Source organism: Tauraco erythrolophus, chromosome 4 (assembly GCF_009769465.1).
Source record: "Tauraco erythrolophus isolate bTauEry1 chromosome 4, bTauEry1.pri, whole genome shotgun sequence".
NCBI lineage: Eukaryota > Metazoa > Chordata > Aves > Musophagiformes > Musophagidae > Tauraco > Tauraco erythrolophus.
In genome coordinates, this window is record NC_141468.1 from 41,742,182 (window position 1) to 41,763,705 (window position 21,524).

Consider the following 21,524-nt stretch of genomic DNA (forward strand, 5'->3'; position numbering starts at 1 on the left):
CCCTGCACCAACATCTCAGCTCTACGAATTCCAGTGCAGAGTGTGAACACATCCTAGAAATAGGTGGAAAGTTAGGCAGCATGTGCAGGGACTGGCCCTCTCTTTCTTCTGATATATCACACCCTGCTCAAGATTAACACCATTTGATGGGAGCAAGTTGGTGCTCTGACCTATTTGTCCATCCCGGCCCTATTTTCTCCTCAGTCTTTTCCAATTTTGCCAGCCAGCTTCTGTAGGTCTGCCTCACTGTTACTAGTAGACATCAAGTTGACTTGTGTGAAAGATCAAACCTTTGCCAGAAGTGCTTCTTTACAGTTCAATACGTTCAAGGTGACTATGTTTCTCAAAGCGCCTTTATTCATGCAATAATTCAACATTGTTTATACCAGTGAACATAAACTGTAAATTGCTGGGTTGGCTAAAATAGTCCTTGTACCATGCTAAGGCAGTGGTTTACTGAGAGAAGTGCCTAAGAGAGCACATAATCCCAAAAGATAATTTAATACAAATCAGAGCCCACAGATGTTTGCGAAAGTGAGATAAGACTAAATGAGGAGAGGAAATTTTTCTGGTAACTCACCCCAGCACCAGCTTCTTTACAAGCAACGAACAGAATATCACAGCTAACCTGGAGCTGGCCCGCTATATGTGAAATGGTATTTGTGTATTGCAGATTACATGGCGGGACTTCAGAGCTGTCATTCCTATTTATAACATAGGATATGTTACCTAATGGCTACTGTGTGGCCACCCTTAGCCCCCATCAAAGAAAGAAGACAGTTGCTGGGCCAGGGAGTGCGTTTAGTTCTTGGCCGGGCTAAACCACGGCAGAGAGGTAGTAAAATCATTGCTCATAATTGTGATGCATAATGTCCTGGTGGAAAACAGCAGTGTGCATCCTAGGTAGCAGCCAGGCTGAGAAGAAGATGATGGAAGATGAGTAGAGCTGGATGATGAGAAGCTGGGAAGTCTTCTTCAGGCTTAGCATTGCTGGGATGAAACATGCTGATGTCTGGGTCGAGGAGGATGAGCACTTTGCTCCAACACCTTAAGCCCTGGTGGAAGCTGTGTGAAGGAGGAAAGTGAGGAGGTGTGGTGAGAACGGACCTTCAGTGCAGATTTGTAGCGAGTGCTTTACAGTCATCTCTAATTTCTGACTTAAATTCCCTTGCCCAAGGGAGCGCAGCTCCTGATGCTTATGTACTGGGAGGAGAGAGCTAGATAACAGGCCAGGCTTTCTCCTCAGTCGCTGAAATCCCTCCCTATATGTGTGCAGCTGGGGGCCAAACTCCCCTGAAACCTGTATCACTCTCCTGACTTTAACAAAGTGCTATAGAGGAGTGTTTCAGGCTCCCAAGTAGAGCAGCAGTTACTTCAACTTTGTGTCTACCTCTGTGACTGGAGTTGTCTGGGTATCCTTAAAATCAATAACTTAAAATTTACCATTTGTTAAAGTTAAGCTCTTTGGTAAATGGAGTTCCTTGACAATTGCAGATGCAATTAAATTGAGAAAATATTGAATTGGAAAGTGTGGCTTCAGCTAAAAGAAGAAATAGAGAATAGAGAAGAAAGAGGTAACGGTGGAGGAAAATCTTTTTTTCTCTGCTGATGTAGGGAACGGAAAACTATGCATTTCCACCATTGTCACGGGCCAATAGAGTCCTCTTCCCCAGGGACAGTCAGCAGCCTGGGGCTCTGATGACTGAAAAGCTAGAGGATGCTGCCAGAAGCTGGGTACGCCTTGTAAGGGCCATCCAGAAAAATAGGGCTGCTAGGCTGAGATAATATTTATTTCAGTATAATTTCACTTTGTTGAGGTTCTCATTTTGTTGGTCAAACCTGAACATAGCAGCTTGACTTGCCATTGCAAAGTGGTCAGGGTGAGGTTGCACCAGAACACCTTACTCTGAAACTGTGATCAAACCTCACTACTCAGCTGTTGTCAGACAAGGCATCACCTCATCTCATGGTGTGAAGAAGTGCCTTCATAGGTGTCTGGGAAATTTTTGCTTGTCTTTTCTGCATACGTGAAGCTCCCATAGTATCAGTTTGAACAGCTTTTCCTTGGGCTAAGTGTCCTCTGTCTTCTGATGGAGATATGTGTGCTTTTGTCTAGTGTCTTTGAAGGATTTGAAAGGGTGGTACTTCGACTATGGCTAATGCACACCGACAGAAGCCAGTTCCTGGATGGAAAAGAAGCTGGAAGAAGTAGAAGTGGGGAGGGCAGATGAGATAGCAGAGTCCCGCTGTGTTTGACGGCCTACTGCAGGGCTCCTCACCTAAGCTGCTGGCAAGAGGAGCTGGAGCAGGCAGATCCGTTCATTGCCTTCCCAGCTTCAGGGGGTCCTGAAGACTCCCAGGAGCCATTGGTGCTACCAGTTGCCCTGGTAGAGACACCAGTTTGTTGTTTGAAGTGCAGTTCTCTGGGCAAGAGAGCTGGCTGGACTTGCTGTCCATACCGTCCACACTGCTTGGTGGCTGCTGCAGCCCCCATCATCTTCTGTGTCTCCCCTTCTCTCTGTTCTTCTCAGCCCCTGAGATACCTGGTCTCTCCCTTGTCTAAGGAGACCATCTACTCACATACTCACTCGTGGGAGAGTGCTGGCATCACACTCTGGACTGTGTTCATGTAGATATGAGTGACAGCTAGTAACAAAGAGTCACTGCTGCTTTTGGGTTCTGCTTTGAGACTCCTTGCAGGAGCAGCAGCTGAAAGGCCAGGCTGCTACCAGGAGGTGACACGGCCACCATGGGGGCAGCAGGAGCCACCTCATGCTGGCTTGGGTTTGGGTTGATGAGTAACGTGTACAACATCTGGGCAGCAATGGCAACGGGGGATGGAGGAAGGAAGCAGAGAGCAATTTTTGCTAGCAGTGCTGAGCCATTTGGTTGTCTCTGTATGACTGTAGCCTGTGCGCTGCCAGCTGAACATCTCAAGAATGGAGCCCTACGCTCAGTCGCCCTTGCAGCTCCATCACCTCTTGAGAGAGCGCCACAGCCCTGCCATCCCTAGAGAGGCCACTTGGGAATGGTATTTTACAATAAACAGCCACTATGTACACCACATACGTGCTTCAAGGGGCAGAGACCAAGGCTCAGGCTTCCCATGCCCAGCTCATCTGTAGTTTTGCCTCTTCTATTTTTCTTAGTGAAGTTCAACATCTCATTTTTATTTTTCCACTCAGGCATATCTTCAGCAGAAGTGGGGTAGGCTCTTGCCCCACACAAAGGAGAAGCCTGATTTTTCAAGCGTTGTTCCAGGCAGCGAGAGATGGTGGGCTGAATCCCGCCAGGCTGAGAAGGGAATTGAGCCCACACCTCCCCTTCTAGCCATGTGAGTAGAAACCAAAACTGTTGGTGGGTCTTACAAGGATGCCATGGACCTTAGTCTGAAGGAGTGGCCAAAGGTGGTGATGTTCAGGGTGGATCCAAAGGACAGAGCCACCTCTGCTCTTCTGATATCCTTAGTGTTTCCTCTAGGTGAGCTTACGCAGCTCACTGCCATGTGTGCTGCCAGGTTTGCATCCACTCCTGAGGCTCTCAGTTCTCTCCATAAATATTTTCTCCACAGGGTCACAGATTTCAAGCTAGTGACCAAGTGGCTCGAAGCGTGTCACCATAACGCCTCGTATTTAGGTGCCCAAATCCTCTGTTGGATCTTGCTCAGGACTTATCTGAGCATCATGTCTATCTTTCTGCACTTGTCAGCAAATCTGAGTGACAGCCACTTTCAAGAGAAGACAGGAAGTTCAATCAGACTCAGGGGAAGCAGGATCAAAGTTTTCTTTCACTTTTCTCATTAGAAAATTCTACTATGGCTGTTTCTTTAGTATCCAAGTTTTCCCATAAGTGTTGCATCTCAAACGTCTCTGGAGCAGCAGCAGAAGTAACATTTTTTCCATCACTCAAGGTACTTTGTTGTGAAGTTGTCCCAGAACCTGTTAGAGGCAGTGCAGCATCAGCATTTGACGCTGTACTATGGCTATGGAAGCTCGGTAAACTCCATCGCTGAAGGTTTCTCTCATGATCTGTTATGAAACCGGCTATGTTACTACCATAAGGTTCATGTTTGGGCTCCCCTATCACAGTAGGAAGTGACTGATGCACCTCAGAGCCTGGGAGGTATGTAATAATTTCTGGGGGGAAAAAAGGATGGTCCAGAAGAGTCACATTTGCCTCAGTTAGGCTTCTTTGGAGCTTCTCTTCTGGAATGCTTGCGGTGCTCTCTGTTTGCAGATCTCGTTTTCCCAGTGCATCAGGTGCTTTCTCCTCGGCTTCAGAGATGATGACCTCAGGAACCAGCTTGTTTGTCTCAGATGAGGTGTCACTGTCGCCGAACTGTGCCTCGTTCCTTGAGGTTTCTGTTATGGGTCCTAGATCTCTGCTACTATGAAGTCTGTTACTTCTGTCAACCCCTTCATGTTTCTTCTTGAAGCTTGAGGTAGAGTGTCTCCCTCTTGTGTGCATTTCTTGCAAACGTCTGATGTGCCCCTTTTCATCTGCCGGGAAGAACACGGAATTCTCGCTTGTCTGCCGACTGTAGCGCCGGTGAGGATGAGCTGGGGATGAAGGGCCCTCATGGACGCTGAGAAATCTCTTGACTCTTCTCAGCACTGATCGTTGTCTGTGATGTTTCTCCTCTTCCCAGGGCCACTCTTCCCCATAGAGGAATTCTGTATCAGCCAGCCTGCCAAATAAAACCAGGTAGTTGGTGTCACTTACATACAGGAAGCGTGTGATCTACATGCACATAAATCCTGCTGTCTCAGCAGGAACTCAAGCCCCAGTGTGTCCCCAGAGAAGGGCATGGAAAGGGTGAAAAGGAGGTGAGGGTGTTGGGAAATAGTGCCTATGCCTTTGGACCACCCAGATCACCTGGAAAGCTCTTCACATGTAGGTGTCTCTTTTCCTGAGGACCAGGCTGGTAGGGCATCCAGCCAGACACCTGGCCCCATTTCATATTTGGGCTGCAGCTCTGTGTGGTTAGGCTTGTGCTTAGGGTGAAGGAAAGGGGAGAAAGAAACCCTTATTCGTGCCGTAGATACTTTCTCAGGAGAATCCTTCAGGTAAAAATAACGACAGTGAAAAAGCTACTCCTGAAAGCAGAGTGCGACAGTTTCAAAAAATGTTGAAATTACTCATATGGCCAAATCTCACTTACTTCTGGGGAATGACAGTGTGTCTGAAAGTCCTACCTGTAGCTGGTGCTCTTCTCCTGCCCAGCCTCAGTGGTTCATGAGAATGACTATTGCTTCGTCTGCTGGGCAATTCAGTATATATTACTGACTCAGTGCATATTACTGATGGAAGGCAAGTCAAATTGGCCCAGTTACCTGTCCTAAGGGCAAGGATGGCAAAGATGCTCAGGCCAAATCTGAGGTGAGTAGCACATGGAGGCTACACTAACCTGGAGGGACAGAGGAATCCCATCCAGCATTTGTGAAGATGTTGGCTTGAGGGACTGACAAAGACTTTGGATTTGGGCTCAAGTTTTATATATTTGCTTTGGACTTGAAAGAATCTTTAGACCTTGGTTTTGAAGTCTGTATAAGAACTACCCAGTTTTTTTAGAGAGATGAACAGAGAAACAGTTCAGAGGAGAAAATAATTAATAAAAAAATCAACACATCAGAGCGGTTTGCGTTTCACAGGGGCTAACATGGAGCTATTTTTCATTCACTCCCCCTTAATTTCATGTGTGAAGTGTTTCTTACTAAAAAATTGTTTGCAGACTTAATAATGTTTCTTCTTTTCTTTGCCACTTTTTCCCCCTAGGAATTGCAGTAACATAAATGATTTTCTACAGGTTTTTCTTCTTTACTGTTTTACTTTCTTTTTTACTTTTCTTTTGGACATTGTATAGTTTTTCCAGAAGGAACTAAATTCCGAATAGGCTGTGTGATAAAAGGAACTCCTGTAAACCATTGTTCTTTATTCTAGAATGCATGCAAAAATGGAAAAATGAGAGGAATAAAAAGGAGAAAACACCAATTTCCAGGCCAAATGAAGAAAAAATGAAGCACATTTTATTTTGATAAAGGCAGAAAATTTTGGAAAAATAGAAAAGTTCTTGAGATAAGTTTAAAGTTAAAAAAATGGCTACTCTAAAGTTTTTAAAAAGATTTTCAGATAAAAATGGCTACTGATCCTGATATTTGTTCAGGCACAGTGTTATTTACACTTACTGGCCTGTTCTATATTACAGCATGTCACGAGTGTTTAAACTCAACAGCTTCTAGGCTGACTGGCCTATCACTGATTTCTCATATAGGTCCTGACAACACAGGGCAATCCGATATCCTCTATATGTTTCTTTATAACAATGGTTCTTGTGTTGATCTCAGGAAACAACTCATTTTCTTTATCTCTTCACAAAATCTGATCACTCCAACTTCCATGCCTAGATTATTAGCCAATGAAAAGTCATACAACGTTTAAGATAATTTCTTGTTTATCTTCACAAAAATCAGGACTGATATTAGCCATCATCTGCTAACAAAACAAGCAAAGGAATAGCTATTTTGCTAACTGGGGGGTGTACGAAGAAGCTGTAGTAAATAAAAAAATTATTAAGAAAAGTCAGTCACTGCCTTCAGGTGCCATTGACTATCAACAAACCCTCCCTGCAAACGCACTCTATTTATTAATTACACAATTTAAGCAGTGGGTGCACAATTTTTATGAGCACATGGAACACTGGAGACATCATCCCACCAGCATCAGCCTGTCCACTCCCTCCCAGGAGCATCATTTCCCATCTCCAGCTTGCCCGTTCACAGTATCATCACAGCCTGCAGCCCTGCAGCTGACTGTCCATCAGTCAACGTGGGCTGGAGGGGTAGTGATCTTTCTGATGGCATTAAGGACCCTTAGTGCCACTCACCCCATTTCAATAGTTGATCCAAGAAATGAAGGAATACAGTAATCAGCAGCTGCTTTTGTGTAGGGTGGCCGGGCAGAGGAATCATTCCAGTAAATATCTTTCTCCATCCTTGGTAAGTTCATGTGCATCTCGTCCACCGCCAGAAGTGAGACCTTAGGTTTTTTTTTGGTATAAATCATGTCATTTTCAACATAGTACAGTATATGAAATCATCTGTTTTGTACTCCCTGGGTCAACATTTCTTTCAGAAACCCTTTAAAGTAAGCTGTGTATGCTGGCCTGGACACTGGGAAGACACTCAGTAATATAAAATATGTCCCCTATATTGTCCTATACTCTTGAAAGCACAAATTTTATTGTAACTTGAATCTTCTGTGCCGCAAAGGTATTTGCGTCAAATTGAAGCCCTTCACGCATGATGTAGTTAAATGGACATATGATCCTCCATGTGCTATGGGAAGCCTGTGTAGAGTATCACTTGTGCTCCTTAAAATGTCCAGAGGTTGAGAAGCACTCTGAGAGGCTTTGTCCACATTTTAAGATATTTAGAACCAAGTACGTGACCATCCTGTTCTAGGGCCTTCCAGTACATTTTATACAAAGCACCATAGCACTAGTAGCCTGAAGTGGTGTTAAGCCAGAGAGCATCTTTGGCAGCGTGAAGGCCTGTCCCACTCTTGTGTGTACCTGCATGGCTTTCTTTGCTTAATATGCTGATTTGCTTGCCCTGCTCTTGCTCCCTCTAGCACCTGGGCTCTGCTTTGCAGTCTCAGTGGTCCCCAGCAGACGTGGGGTCCGACAGCAGCTCAACCCTACACTTGGCTCTACCTGTAAGGGGAGCAGCAGGTGCCATGGGACCTCTTCACTTCTTGGGGCTTCTTCATGGCATGACAGACAGGGCTGTTTGGGAACTGGGGGTGACTGCAATAAATCTGTACCCTGACCATCTCGCAGCTCCTGCCACTGAGGACATTGGCTCCTGTGCCGATCATAGATGCTGCTGTGGGCAGCAACATCGCAACATGAATCGTGGCATGGGCCCCGCTTTTTAGTTCAGGGCTCTGCTCGGTGTTTTTGATATCTTTACTGCATTTTTTTTAGAGGAAGATTCATATACAATATTGTAATCTCTAGACATTCATATTAGCAAAATGTTTTCTCGTCTCTGTGGGAATAGACGGCTTTTGGATTTTGCAGGATTGACCTACATTGCGTGTTTTTCCAGGCATAAAGTGAGCTTACAGTTTGAGGTCATCTGTTTGCATGTTTAGTCAGGCAACAAGAAATGCCAAATGCCTAAATCAGGATGCATTATCTTGTAAAAATAAAACCTGGGGATCACAGCTGTAGATACTCCTTCAGGGAAAGAATTTGTTTTGATGACACTTGTTGCCCTTAATTTGTACTGCGATGTAAGAAATAGGATTAAATGTAATGATAATCTGTCGTAAGGTAAAGCTGCAAGAAGAAATAACAACAGCAACCTGTAAATTTCTATCGATGCACCAGTTAGTTTCAAAATCATCATCATCTTCTCCAAATGGATTAATAAGCTGCTCAGCAACCTGAAAGGAAAATGAGATGGTGAATAGAGGTTGGCATGCCATGTCAGGACACTGCCGCAGAGAAAATAGGATCTGATTTTTCTCTCTCTTCCTGCCTGTCACTTGCAATCATAGCATGAGCTCCCGTAGGATGGTTTTGCCAGCCTAGCGAAGGAACAGCTTGCTTTCCCTACAGATTCATACCTCAGTGCCTTGTTGGTGCTGTCAATCATGATTGTCAGCGCTGGTCTACTGGGAATTGAGACATGTCTGGGCCACGGTAATTGTCATATAAGATAGTCGTTACCTTTCCTCACTGTCATCTTGGGCTGATTTAAATGAATGGTTTAGAGGCTCTGTCTTTGCCTTACAGTTTACAGTACTCCACCAGCCCATTGGGTCAGTGTTCCTGGGTACATAGACCCTAATGTACCAATTTGCTTTTTATTTGAAACTTTTTTTCAGTTAGTCTACCTTGATACTCACTGCAGATTAGAGAACCGCCGTGAGGTTATGTGGCTTAATTACTCAAATATGCAGCTGGACTCTCCTGGAGGGAGTGCAGCTCATCTCTCTAGCTCAGTCCTCAGCCCCTCCTTCTTTATCAGGGGTGATGCTGATGGCATCCCTCTGAAGCTTTTCGGGAAAAGCAGCCCACCAAAAGACTTGACTCAAGTGGATGCTGTGCATCATGCTAGCCAAAGCCAAGAGAGAGGATCTGAGTTTGTTCTTTAATTCATCCTACTGTTTTGAGTTTCTGTCCATGAAGTGATTAAAACTACAGGACAGAAGCCTGTCCTGTGGAGGAGACAACTGCTGGGCGGACTAACGTGACAAAAAACCCACATAAGGCAGGAGAAATAAAAAGAAGACAGGGGACACCTCTGCTCGCACTTGTTGGCCTGCCCCATGGCACTAAATTTTGAGTATAGCTATGAAAGTGCTGCAATAGGAATAAGCCAGAACACAGATTGTGTTGCGGCTCTCCAGGGAAGACACTGGATAAGCTTGGTGTAAACTGGGGAATCACCACCCAAAAATCAACCGCAAAACCTGTCACATGAGCTACAAAAAGTGAGCAGGGTTGGGACAGAAGGAACAGCAGTGGTGGCCTTTTCCTTGGCTGACCGGGTCCTGGCATATGAGATGTGACTTTATTCTCTGGAAAGGAATGTTGTACTGGACAACTAAGCCCTGTATTTGGACGATCTGCCTATCCCCATAACGAAAATGGGGATTTAGAAGTGTCTCACGTGATGAGAAACCTTACCCTTGTATTGTAGGTATAACAAACCAGGCTCAAGGCCAAGGAATGAGCTCAGTTTAGCCATCGTTTCTGAGGAATTGCCAAGTTACTGGAAGTCAATAGCTCAGAGCCCTTTCTGCAGCCTGGCAGCCAAAGCCCCACGCACTCAGCAGGAAACCGGCTGTAACCTTCAAGACAGAAATATCCCGACTCGAGGGCACTGCGGGTTCGGACAAACCTCCGGTCTGAGGAAGCACTGCTGATATTAAATTCTCTTTTTAAAACTGTTTCTTCTCCTTTCCGTTTTCTTATGCAGAAGATTTTTCAGTTTCAACGGCATCTCGTACCTGCCTTGGCCAGGAGTTGGCTGGAAGCCCTGAGCCTGACTGGAAGAGATGCTACTAACAGCCTTGGGTGACGATGGAGGGGAACCCATTCCCCTCTCAGGAGCACTGGTAGGGCAGTCAAGAGGAACAGCTTACAGTTTTGTAACCCACTAGTAGAACCCTGGCAGACATTGCCTAGAGATAAAGCCTCTCATTTCTGTAGGAGCTGAGTGCTCCCACCGCCCTGCCAGACTCCCCTCCTTTCTCTCCTCCTTCCCCTCCAGGCTGATCCCTATGCGGCAAACCCTTCCCCCCCTCCCCCCAATTTCCTAGGACACAGGACTAGAGGAGCTTGTCCTGCAGGCACTTTACTATCCCCTGTGATCCTCCAGCTCAGCCTGCTGCCTTCTCTACTCCGCCATTCAGAGTTGGCTGTGGAAAGTGGGCTCTAAAACTGGCCAATTTTGTGCAATTTATATCCTAAGAGAAAAGTTAGTACTAAGTTTCCAGCCATGATTAATATTCCCAAAAGGAAATCCTAATGCACATAGACCCTAATGTACCAATTTGCTTTTTATTTGAAACTTTTTTTCAGTTAGTCTACCTTGATACTCACTGCAGAGTAGACAACCACCGTGAGGTATGTGGCTTAATTACTCAACTATCAGATTGACGGCCATATGTTCACTGACCAGGCATCAACGGGGTGATGGGTAGCATCCAATTCCTTCTCTAACTCTTCTTTTTAATGAATGTTTTAATGTGGTGGACTTGTAGCCAATTTTGACTGTCACTGTTTGATAGCCCTCTGGAACTGTAGACCTTTAATTGCCTGCATCTGATTAAGTTACCAGAGATACTAAAGGCTGGCTTTGATCATAAGAAGAAAGTATGATTCAGTCCCTTTCAGCCCGTGCCAGGTCTGCAGCAATATTTCCCCATCACACAGTGGAGTGGGGGAAATTTTTTTTTTTTTTTTTTTTAATCTTTCCTCTGTCATTTTATAGTCCAAGTCCTGGGACCCAATTTTGCTGGAGTGATACTTCCTTGGGGAGTTGTGGCTGCCCCAGTCCTACTAAAATGGGCTTTTTCAGGTTCCTGACTGTTTTTTATTGTAAGATCTGGCAGGTAGAATTAAAAATGTATTGGATGATAGGATTGATAGAACAAGGGGCAGTGGCTTTAAAGTGAATGAGGGTAGATTTAGATTAGATATAAGGAAGAAATTGTTCACTATGACAGTGGTGAGGCACTGGAACAGGTTGCCTGGAGAGGTTGTGAATGCCCCATCCCTGGAAGTGTTCGAGGCCAGGTTGGATGAGGCTTTGAGCAACCTAATCTAGCGGAAGGTGTCCCTGCCCACGGCAGGGGGGTTGGAACGACAATCTGGAAGGTCTCTTACAACTCAAACCATTCTATGATTCTGTGATATTTCTTTATGACCATGGGACAGTTTGGGCTCAATTCAACTTTCCTGTAAATCTGTTAAGCTTCAGTGATGTTACAGTGTGCCACAAATCCAACACTTTGACTTCAGCTCTGACACCTTCACCAGCTCCCCGAGGGAGGATTCCCCCATGACCTCTCCAGAAAGCTAGTTTACCTTGAGCCATCCTGCGTAGAAGAAGAACTGTAAAAGCGTGAAGATTGGAATGTAAAGATCTAAGTCGTGTCCCTGATATCCTTGGTCAGTATCCAAAAATTGTCGCCCTATCAGGCAGGCAAAGAAAAAAGTATAGACTGCGAGAGTAACAACCTGCAAAGAACAAAGCTTCATTGAAATCATGCAATCATACAGTCTTATGCATAAGGCAACACATACCCAAAGGCCTCTGACTGCCTTTCGCCATATAATTTACAAATCTGTAGGGAGGTATTACAAATAGAGAGGCCACAGGAATAATTATAGCCAGGAAGAAGACCCAGGAAACATAAAAACATTTCAGTGCTTCCCTCCCCTCTCCCAGATTATGCAAGGCCTTCAAAACATCTCCGCATTAAATATGAATTAAATAGTTAGCTAGGCGTCCATAGTCCCGTGGGAGTCGATGAGTGCTCAACAGCTCAGAGACTCTGAGTTTATGGATGTCATGCACCAAACTCCTCTTTTACGGAAATTCTGTTTCAAATTTTGCAAAGGATAATGTATCAGTACCTGGGTATAGACCAGTGGAATCCCAACCCAGTCATAACCAAACAAAAGACTACACCAAGATCGGTACTTATTCATCTCCTACAAAGGAAAAAAAAAAGAAAAAAACAACCCCCAACAAACTAACATGGACTGAGGTTCAATTCTAAGTGATCAACATTTTGTTACGATACGTTTTTGCACAGGTAAAAAGACAAGGAGGTAAGAAAGGGTAGTATATGTAAATTGATATCATAATTATATCCAGCACCTCATTGTCACATTTGAATATTCACTTCGTTTGTGGAGTTGGAATGCTTAGTATAGTATATATTACTTCACAAATTATCTTTTGTTTCTATTTTATCTACAGTCTAGTGATACACAAAAGAGAATATTTTATATCATAAAAAGACATTTGACCACTTAATGAAATATTCAGGGAGATTATCTTCCCTGAAACTGTTATTAAAATCTTCAAAATGTCTAATTATTCTCATTTTTTTTTCCCTGCAGCAATGGAACAAGTATGAATTTACAGTGACGTTACAATAATTTTTTACTCATCAGTTTTTTGCTTCAGTTAATACCTTCTTAGTCATATAAATACAATCCCAGCCACCTGCTGCTGTGTGTGCTTGAGTGTACATTGGTACGCAGAGAAAAGTGATCTAAATCTTCAGTAAGATCATTTAGATGACACTGGAGAGTTGTGCACACTAAATCAAATTATATAAGTGAAAAGCTACCGCATAGCAATTTCAGATTACTTTTCTGTAGATTTACTTTTTCTACTTACATTCATCAGTGTCTGCAGATCTACACTGTCTCGAATTCTTCCCTCTTTTCGTGCCTTCGATGCCAAATTTCCAAACCAGACGAATGGAACCCAGTATTTAAGGTGGGGAGACTTTAGGTCATCAAAAATTTTTCTTTCATATCTTGTCATAAAACCTATTTACACAAAAAAAGAGACTTCATTTATTCCATGCAGTCAGTGCAACTGATGTTATAAATTTTGAATATATTTGAATCTGTTTATGTGATATTTGCATAGAACTATGCAAAACACTATTTATAATTTTATCTAGTAACCGCCCCCCCCCCCCCCCCTTTTTTTTTTAGAGCATTTTGCCAGGATAGATCTTGCTTGAAACGACTTCTTTTTGCAATAACTACCTACACAAAATCCCTCTTGATCACTATATGCAGTAATTTGCTGTTACTGTGTTCTTCTGACTGCTGACATATTATAGATACATATAATACTGAGAATTGTACAGATCACTCCTAGTTTCATATTCTACTTTCAGGAAAATAAGGAACTGGATACATCAGTCAAGAAACTATCACTTTTCAGCAATGATGGCTTTTAGCAGCATCTCAACATATGTTATAAGGGCAGTTATGTGACCTTCTGATTCTGATAATTTTTCTGTAAATCTTTAAAGCAGTGAGCAAGCAACAGAGCATACAAGTGCAGGCACGAAACAGAGCTCGACAGAGAGTGTGCCTTCTGCCAGCAAAATACTTCCCTGCCAGATTGTGTTTCATGTTTTCTCTGGGGTTATGAAGGCGTGAAAAGAGACAGAAAAGCATCATGCACAGAAACCCCGCTGCTAGCGGGACACCGGGCCAGATGACGTGCTGCGGGGCTGCAGGCTGAAGCTGCTCTCTGCCTGGCAATTTGTCTTGCCGGGGTGCTGGGAAGGTATTATGGTTCCTGCAGCGATTCCCTGGCCTCGTGAAGCCCTGCTTTTCCCCTGCTGCATCCAAGTCCAAGGTCAAATAGCAGGGGAGCCAGGGCTGTATGCGACATAACCTCCACCAGAGAAGTTCACTGTCTGGCACTGGCATGGGAACTGGTTTTTGGAGCAGCACCTCCACCCCCTTGGGCTTTGCGGGTAAGAAAGCTCAGCTTTGCTGTCCTCCTTCCACCCAGCCTTTGAGAAAAACAACCTCGAAAAATTAATGAGACGGAACATCACGTTTTCTTTTGTCTGCATCTTGGATTTTCTGGGGTTGGAGCAATCTTCAGGTTTGGAGGATCTTAGTTTTTGCTTAGGTGTTTGTGTTGAGTACCAGCGTTCTTTTACTAGGTACTTATATGAGGGTATAAGGCTTCTTTTGTTGTGTTCATATCAATTCTGAAACGGGGCAAAGTTAGTAAAAAGCAGCCTCAAAATAGATGGCTCAGACAACTAATTGCAAGTTTTAGTGCAGAAAATTCAATAAGGGAATGAAGAGTAGACAGGATTTTTTTTCTAGTCTACAACTAGTAACTAAGAATTGGCCTGTTGTTGCTAACATTGCTAAAGATACATGAAGCACCAAAAAAATAAACATGCACAAACTCAGTTGTGTTGTGTATAAAAATGTGAATAAGGAAAAAGATTTGTTAAACACAGCAATCTGTTTAAATATTCTGTTGTTCAGGAAAATGCCACTGTTGTACAGTTGCAACAAGTTATCTTTGGAGGTATTAAATACTGCAACTACCAGGAAGGAACACAGAAAAGAAGAAAAAAACTCTGTGGAAGAGGAAAAGTTCAGCAGCAAGACACAGTACTCCTACAGCATCCTGGAATTTGAGACCAGAATAAGATACTGCTTTTAAAAGATCTCTGGGCAGTGTGCAGCCAGATCTCATAATCAACTGCACAGAAATAATCAGACAATCAGACAAATTGACCTGCTAGTCAGGACTCCTGACTCCTGAAAGTCAGTCTTTCAGGCTGTCTTTGATTTTTGGCTGGACAGCTTGCTCATTATGGGACAGGAAAGGATATTTCTGTCAGGCTGAAACAGACAGAGAGAATATCAGAAAATTGACAGTCTGGAGTAAACATTGGATGCAAGTCATTTGAGAGGCTCTGGGAAGTCATTATCTGGAAGGACGCAGCCTGAGGGGGTCACGAAAAACAGCAAAGCTCCAAGGATCTGTTCAGCTCTCCACTTAAACTGGGTACCTTTCTGTTCAGAAAAGCTCAACAAAGCCTTGTTCTTTTAATAATAACATTCAAATTGCCATTCTTTTTAAAGTTATGGTGTTCATGTTTATATTAATTAAATATCCTCTTTGATGGATATTAATAATGCTTAGTATTCTTATCACAGAAAATATTAAACAGTTCTGGATTTTCTTACTTCTGTTGAAGGTTATGGCAATACAAACAACATACGGTTCAGAATTGCTTGCCATTATTGCAGTGGCAAAGAAACACTATATTTCATCAAATACAAGGGAGAATATTAAACCTCAGTTATTAAAATTAAGTGGTTTCTAAATATGGTCAAGCTATTTTTATTCAAGAGTATTCAAAGAAGTAACTGAGTAACTCTCTGAACAAGATTGTTGGTTTTGACAAGCACTGGAAGACTGGAGCAGCTCCAGAAAATTGGAAATATTAGACAAATACTGTGCCAAGATCTTCAAAAGGATGATCTAAGGAATAACAGAGCACTGAATCCTTGCAAAAGCATGAGAAGCTTGACATGGGATGCAATCAATAAAGAATCAAAGGACACTAACGTGAACAGTGTCAGCCAAAGCGATCTCATGAGAAAATTATTGACAAGAACCCAAGCCTGGCTGGAAAAAGTCACTCGTGCTCTCCCTCAAGTGATTCGAAGAGTATTCAGTCTTCCCATCAAAACGGAATGGTTTAAGACAACAGTGGTTCAGGGTACTCACATCAAATACTCTGAAGGTTAGTGGCTAGAGAAGAAGGAACTGAGCTGCAGTCATCTCCTGTCTCCAGAGTGCACTAACAACAGTCAAACATAAAAGTTTCACTTTCTCCTTCTGTGTTATGTGGAAAAGAATTAATTTAGGTACTTCATTCCAGTAGTGGGTTTGGGACTGTGAACTTCAGCAGTCTGCAGGTATTCATGTAGTTGGGCTCACACCTCATGTTTCTCTTCAGCATTTCCTATCAGCTGTTTTGGGCTTCTCTCTGTCCAGCTGCTGACTCATTACTCATGTCTTTTAAGACTCATGTTCTTGAGCATCAAACTTCCCTCTTGAACTTTGAGCCAACAGGGCTGGTACACTCAGGACTGCTGCTAGGCATTTGACACATGGCATACGTGCTGAAGTACTCAGCATCATAATATCATGAATCTACATGCATCTACTGTCTATAGCTCCATAAAGAATGCTAAAAATGAAAAAGGGTTTAGAAAAGAGTTAGGAGGAAGATCCAGCACTGAAGACCATACCTTGTAGGGAGAGACTACAGAAGGTGAAGCTCCTAAGTTTATTAAAGCCTTTATGCACTCTGCTAACAGGTAGCTATTGAGAGAAAATAAAAGAAGAATAACCCAAACCCATCACAACATCCAGTGACTAGAAGAGGACTCTATGCAAGCTCAGACTGAAAATAAAATTTCACTTTTCAACAGCGAGTTCACCGTTGTGAATGTCAGTTCACCCAGGATGTGGTGTAGCCTCTGTTATCCTCAGCTGAATTTTAAATCGGGGCTGGTTATATTCCTAGAAGGTATTATAGCTCAGTCAGAAATTGCAACATGATGAAGGATGTTGTGAGTAAGCTTTTAGGCCTTGTGTTATGGATGAGTCAGACTAGATTATCATGATACTGTTCTCAGATTTAAAATCTAGGCATCTAAGCAGTTCATTTGCTGACAAGGGAAACGTTTGGCAAAAGTTACGCTGTGGCAGTGGTCGGTTTGATAGCAAAATGCAAAATCGGCGCAAGTTGTTTCAATGATGACAGTGCTGTAAGTATCAGATTCTGCTGCTCACCTTCATATTAAATGCTGCACTCCCATGCAGCCTGATATGTAATGCCATAGGGAGCTAGGGAGGGGATAATTGTAGAGCACTGTCTTAATCACTAGATGTTAATAGGAGCAAAATATACCCTCAAGTTCTCAGTCTTGCAGCAACAAAAATTCTGTGGCACAATATGCATTAAAACCTACAGAATAAGTACTGAAATCCACAGAGCTGATTACACTGTCAATACCTAGTTATACAGTTTAGAGTAGAATATCTTCCACTACACCAAAAAACCCAAAAAATCTTGTTTTCCACTCTACAATTTTTGTACAATGCTGCAGCATTTTGTCTCTTTTGGAACAGATTGTCTTTATCAACAGGGAGGCAGAGCTGGATTAGCCTGCTGGAAATGTTGTAATTTTCCAGTGCGTACTAGAAGCAGATTGCTGGGGAGAGTGACAGAAGCTTCCTTGACCTCTCACAGGCTCAGGTAAACAGTTTCGTTAAACAGCACAAGGAAGAGAACTTCAAAATCCAACTGAATCCAACACGAATTATTTTTTTTCAGTAAGATGAGTGCATTCTGCCTGGATTTTTTTTTAACATCCAAAGCTTCTCATAGATACTTGAAATGTGTATATACATATACACACTGCATATTTTAACTTGCTACAACTTTGCTTACTAAACTCTGCCAAAGAAATAATTTTAAGAAGTCCAAGTCATTCAGTAAACAATGTATGACTTCTGCTATTTGGAGCAGATCCTCACATCTCTGCCCTGATGCCCTACTCCTGATTGTGACCAAGCCAGCTAGAAGGCACAGCATCACACCTTGCCTCTAAATACTCAGTGATCAGTCCTTCATAAACAAGCAAAGTCTTACATGATTGAATGCTTTTCTCCATTATCACATTCACCATGCTATCCAAACAAAGAGAAAATAAAGACACGCTTAATACTTAGTATATTTATGCCTGACAAACTAAGTTTAAGGCGAGATTGTAAATTTAAAGAAAATACCCTTGGGGTTTTTTAAATGTATCACAATCAATCTATGACCTATGCAATCTACTTACAAATAATTGAGATAAAGCTGTACTTGCGAAGTGCCTGCGGAGATCAGTCTCTGATACTCAAGACAAGGTTATATCCTAGACATGAAGGCAATGCCGTATATCAAGTCAACATTCCTACTGCATCATGCTACAGCACAACTACATTATTTTGAATGCTTTCGACAACTTTGTACGGGCTCCATGTGCCTGTGTGTCCGGGCCTGTTGCCCCCATGATGTCTGAAAACAGCTCCCCATAACAGTTTCAAACTCATTCTGATTTCTACAGTGTCACTAGATGAAGACTTTAAGAGCATTAAAGACATACACTTAAAGGCACTTCACTTAAACCAAAAACACAATAGCTTTGACATGGGTTACACTGAGGGACACATGGATCCAAAGAGGAAAGAAAAAATGAGTCTGGCTCCTTCCCTCCCTGTGCCCCCACATCTGAGGGAAAGGAAAGAAATTTTGGGGAGAAGGACTCGGCAGTACCTGCTCCTACCACATGATCCATGGTGGGAAACCTTTTGTACACGGCTGTGCTCACAGAGCGAAAGATCAGCAGAGATGTTAAATTCACGTAACGCATGAGAGTCCTCCTCAACAAGCGCCCATATTCATCTCTGCCCTGGACACAGCTAGAGATGAGGAACATCAGTCGATCTGGCCATGGCAAGTTCACAAACTGGTTCCACCAGCGATTCACCACCAAAGTAACGTAGAAACCTGGGGATTGGAAGGAAAAAAAAAGTCCAGTCCTTATCAGGATTTCTGTTTAGGTTACTTTGATTTAGTTTGTAAAGTGTTATTCATATCACTAAGCTGCTACATTTCCCAGAATAAATGCATTTTAAAAAATCCAGGATGCAATCAACACTTATTATTTAATAGACACTGTAACTTAATGGCCTGTTCCAGCTGAGTATCTCATGCTCATGAACTTCCAAATTTCCTCTTCTGTAGTAAACACTTAGTGGATTTAGTGCTTTGAAAGATCAGGCACGATGTATCAGTGTTAGTGGACACTATATATATATATACATATATGGAAACTTTACTCTTTTGTTGGTATATTAAGAACAGGAGCATAAATGTAGATGTGACAAAAGCAATCCAAATTTAAGGAGACCTGCTGGAAGCTGATGATTTTACTGTGAGCTTCTAACCTCCTATACGCTCCTGCATAGACATTCACAAAATGCCTGAATAGAGACAGCGTAGGAGAATAATTTCAGATGTAACCAGTACTTACCAAGCACAAAAGTTACTGGGATTTGTTCAGCATATTTGTCACAGTAAATTGATAATTTTTCAAAGAACCGTTTTTGGCTACCTGTAAGAAAAAATCTGCAGCAAAAATAAAATGTATCTGTCCTTTGGTAATACTCTGGCACTAACTACAAAGTGCAAATATGTATAAATAATCAGGTATGTGCAATCAAGAGCAACCCTGGCTAATGCCTTCCAGCGAATTCTTAAAGGTAAAGTGCTGAACACTTTTGGCATGTAATAAAGAAGCTGAAGGAGAAGACAATATTCTTCCCCAGTCTTTGCAGTTTTCTCATGACTCATTTGACTGGCACTACTAATTAGGATCAATACACCTGGAGAATTAGCTTGCTATCTCATACAGACCAAAGACAATAGTAAGCTATAAGTCTGCAGGTAGAGTTTGCTCTTGTTTTTCAGAGGGCTACTTAAGAAATGCTTGGGTCTGCTTGAATTGCAAAAGGTTACCAATCTCTAACTGCTCTTGTTTGAAAATGCTACATTGGTGCTGCAGTTTTACTCTTACTCCTACAAAATTTCTCTTTTTCACAAGATTAAAAACATAACAAAAGTATTTATTTTGCAGTGAAGAAAATATTCACCAGGTGATAGAAAATGAGTGGAGCATGGCAGCTTCTGCCCATGGAGAAAGATATCTAATGAAATGCAAGAAGCTTAAATATAAACAATTATTTTATTTGTATAGATGAGTATTACAGTTATTCTTTGATTTCATAGAAAGGGAAGACATGACAAATATTTGGTGGGTTTCGCTTACAATTGTGCAATAAAAACTGCAGCGCATATAGAAAGCTTTCTATGGTGTATTTACCATGGTCTTTAATTGCCTAACATTTCAGTAAAACTAGATTAATTTAAATAAATGTGTGACTCTGGTGTTTCTTTACATATTAACACCGTAATCTTCTTTCCAAGTTTACAGGCATACATTACTGAACATTTTGGAAAATTGCTGTTTAATCACAGATGAACTGAAGCTCATTTTCTCCTTGCTTCACATAAAAAGCAAACATGGAGATCTAGTTACAGATCAAGGCAAGAGCTGAATCATAATTTTGATACTTCTGTGTAGTGTACTTCATCAATTAAAAGTTTCACTGTACTAATTGATGCATTGCATCTGTCATATAGGTGTTTAATTCACACCCTGGTGGAAGAAGCAACTCTCCTAATGTGACCCTCCCAGGTGCTGGGTGACACACAGGTAATAACCATGTCTGGTTTCTGTGCAGTTTTGCTTGGCCCTCTGCAAGCTTAAAAATAAAGTTTGCCATGCTGTCCTAGCTTTAAGCAAAACTTTGCTTTTCCTGACTATATAACCTGGCTTTCAAATTATTACCTTTCGGAGCTGGTAAAGAAATTACCACTCAGCAACTGAAGATGTAGTTTTGCAAGAAGAACGAAAGGTCTATACTTATCATTTAAAGCCGAGGGGCATGCTCGCTGCGCCAACTTGACATCAGAATGATAAAAGCTGTATAACATAGGCTAGCTGTGGGTGTTTGTTTAGCCTAACTTTGGTAGCTCAACACTGGGCTGAAAGTAGAACCAGCTGAATACGATAGTATTTTATTTTTACCCTACATGCTTTCTCTGGAATATTAAAGTAAATTTGGAAAGGACATTAGAAAAGGTCCAAGGAAAAGACAATAACTACGTAGTAACCTCCCCCCCAACCATCATTCATCAGCCTAACACTGTGAAGCGTGAAACTTCAGTATAACATTGAACGAGATGTGAATCGGAAAGAGTGTACCTGTACAATACACTTATCGCTGTGTAAAGAGTAGCAAAAACAATAAATTCTCTGTACAGCAATTTGTAGATGCTGCCTTTCCACTTTAGGAGTAATCTGTGAAATCCAAAGAAAGTGGCGTTTGCTACTTTGCTGGAATAAGTGACTGTCATCGTCTTGGCAGGCTGTGCCTAGAAACAGTACAAGAGAGGTAGGAAAGCAACATCATTTTAGACAGTGTATCCTAACCTGAATGCACCCTTGTATAGATACATACATAGATGTATACGCACATATATGCATGTAATAGTATATGTAAGCATAAATACATGCTGTGTGTATTTATATAGATAGAGAGAAAAATAAAAATCTCACAGTTACAAGCCTTGTTGAGACCAGCAGGTTGACTGATGCAAGGCTGTATTTGGGCTTTACCTCAAAGACCACCCAAAAGCAACAGGTAGTGCCAAATGTGACTGCCTGCCTGGGTGGCAGTGGTGGGGACACCTTATACCTCTGAAGCCTCTGCTTACTCCCAGTTTGCTCCAGTCTGGTGTGAGCA

At 42.3% G+C, this 21,524-nt stretch overlaps 1 protein-coding gene across 2 annotated transcripts; it reads right to left on the reverse strand.

The window, feature by feature from the left end:
* Positions 1-3,774: 3,774 nt before the first annotated feature.
* Positions 3,775-21,135, reverse strand: BEST3 (bestrophin 3). Of its 2 annotated transcripts, none has more exons than XM_086610069.1 (9): positions 20,984-21,135; positions 19,190-19,284; positions 18,430-18,663; positions 12,930-13,084; positions 12,155-12,232; positions 11,603-11,755; positions 8,368-8,448; positions 6,884-7,035; positions 3,775-4,687 (listed from the first exon to the last, which is right to left on the reverse strand). In XM_086610069.1, exons 1-9 carry the CDS (start codon positions 21,133-21,135, stop codon positions 3,775-3,777), a joined length of 2,013 nt encoding a protein of 670 aa, XP_086466195.1. The 2 variants fall into 2 exon arrangements, with proteins under 2 accessions (XP_086466195.1, XP_086466194.1); XM_086610068.1 differs by having other exon boundaries at positions 6,884-7,036; positions 8,336-8,448.
* Positions 21,136-21,524: the final 389 nt, after the last annotated feature.

Excerpts from the sequence above, each read along its gene's own strand:
- BEST3 (XM_086610068.1), bottom strand. The coding sequence starts at position 21,135 with ATGACAGTCACTTATTCCAGCAAAGTAGCAAACGCCACTTTCTTTGGA. Across the intron at positions 19,285-20,983 it reads GCGATAAGTGTATTGTACAG|ATTTTTTCTTACAGGTAGCC; the intron begins GTACACTCTTTC and ends TTTTTGCTGCAG. Across the intron at positions 13,085-18,429 it reads GGATCATGTGGTAGGAGCAG|GTTTTATGACAAGATATGAA; the intron begins GTACTGCCGAGT and ends TTGTGTAAATAG.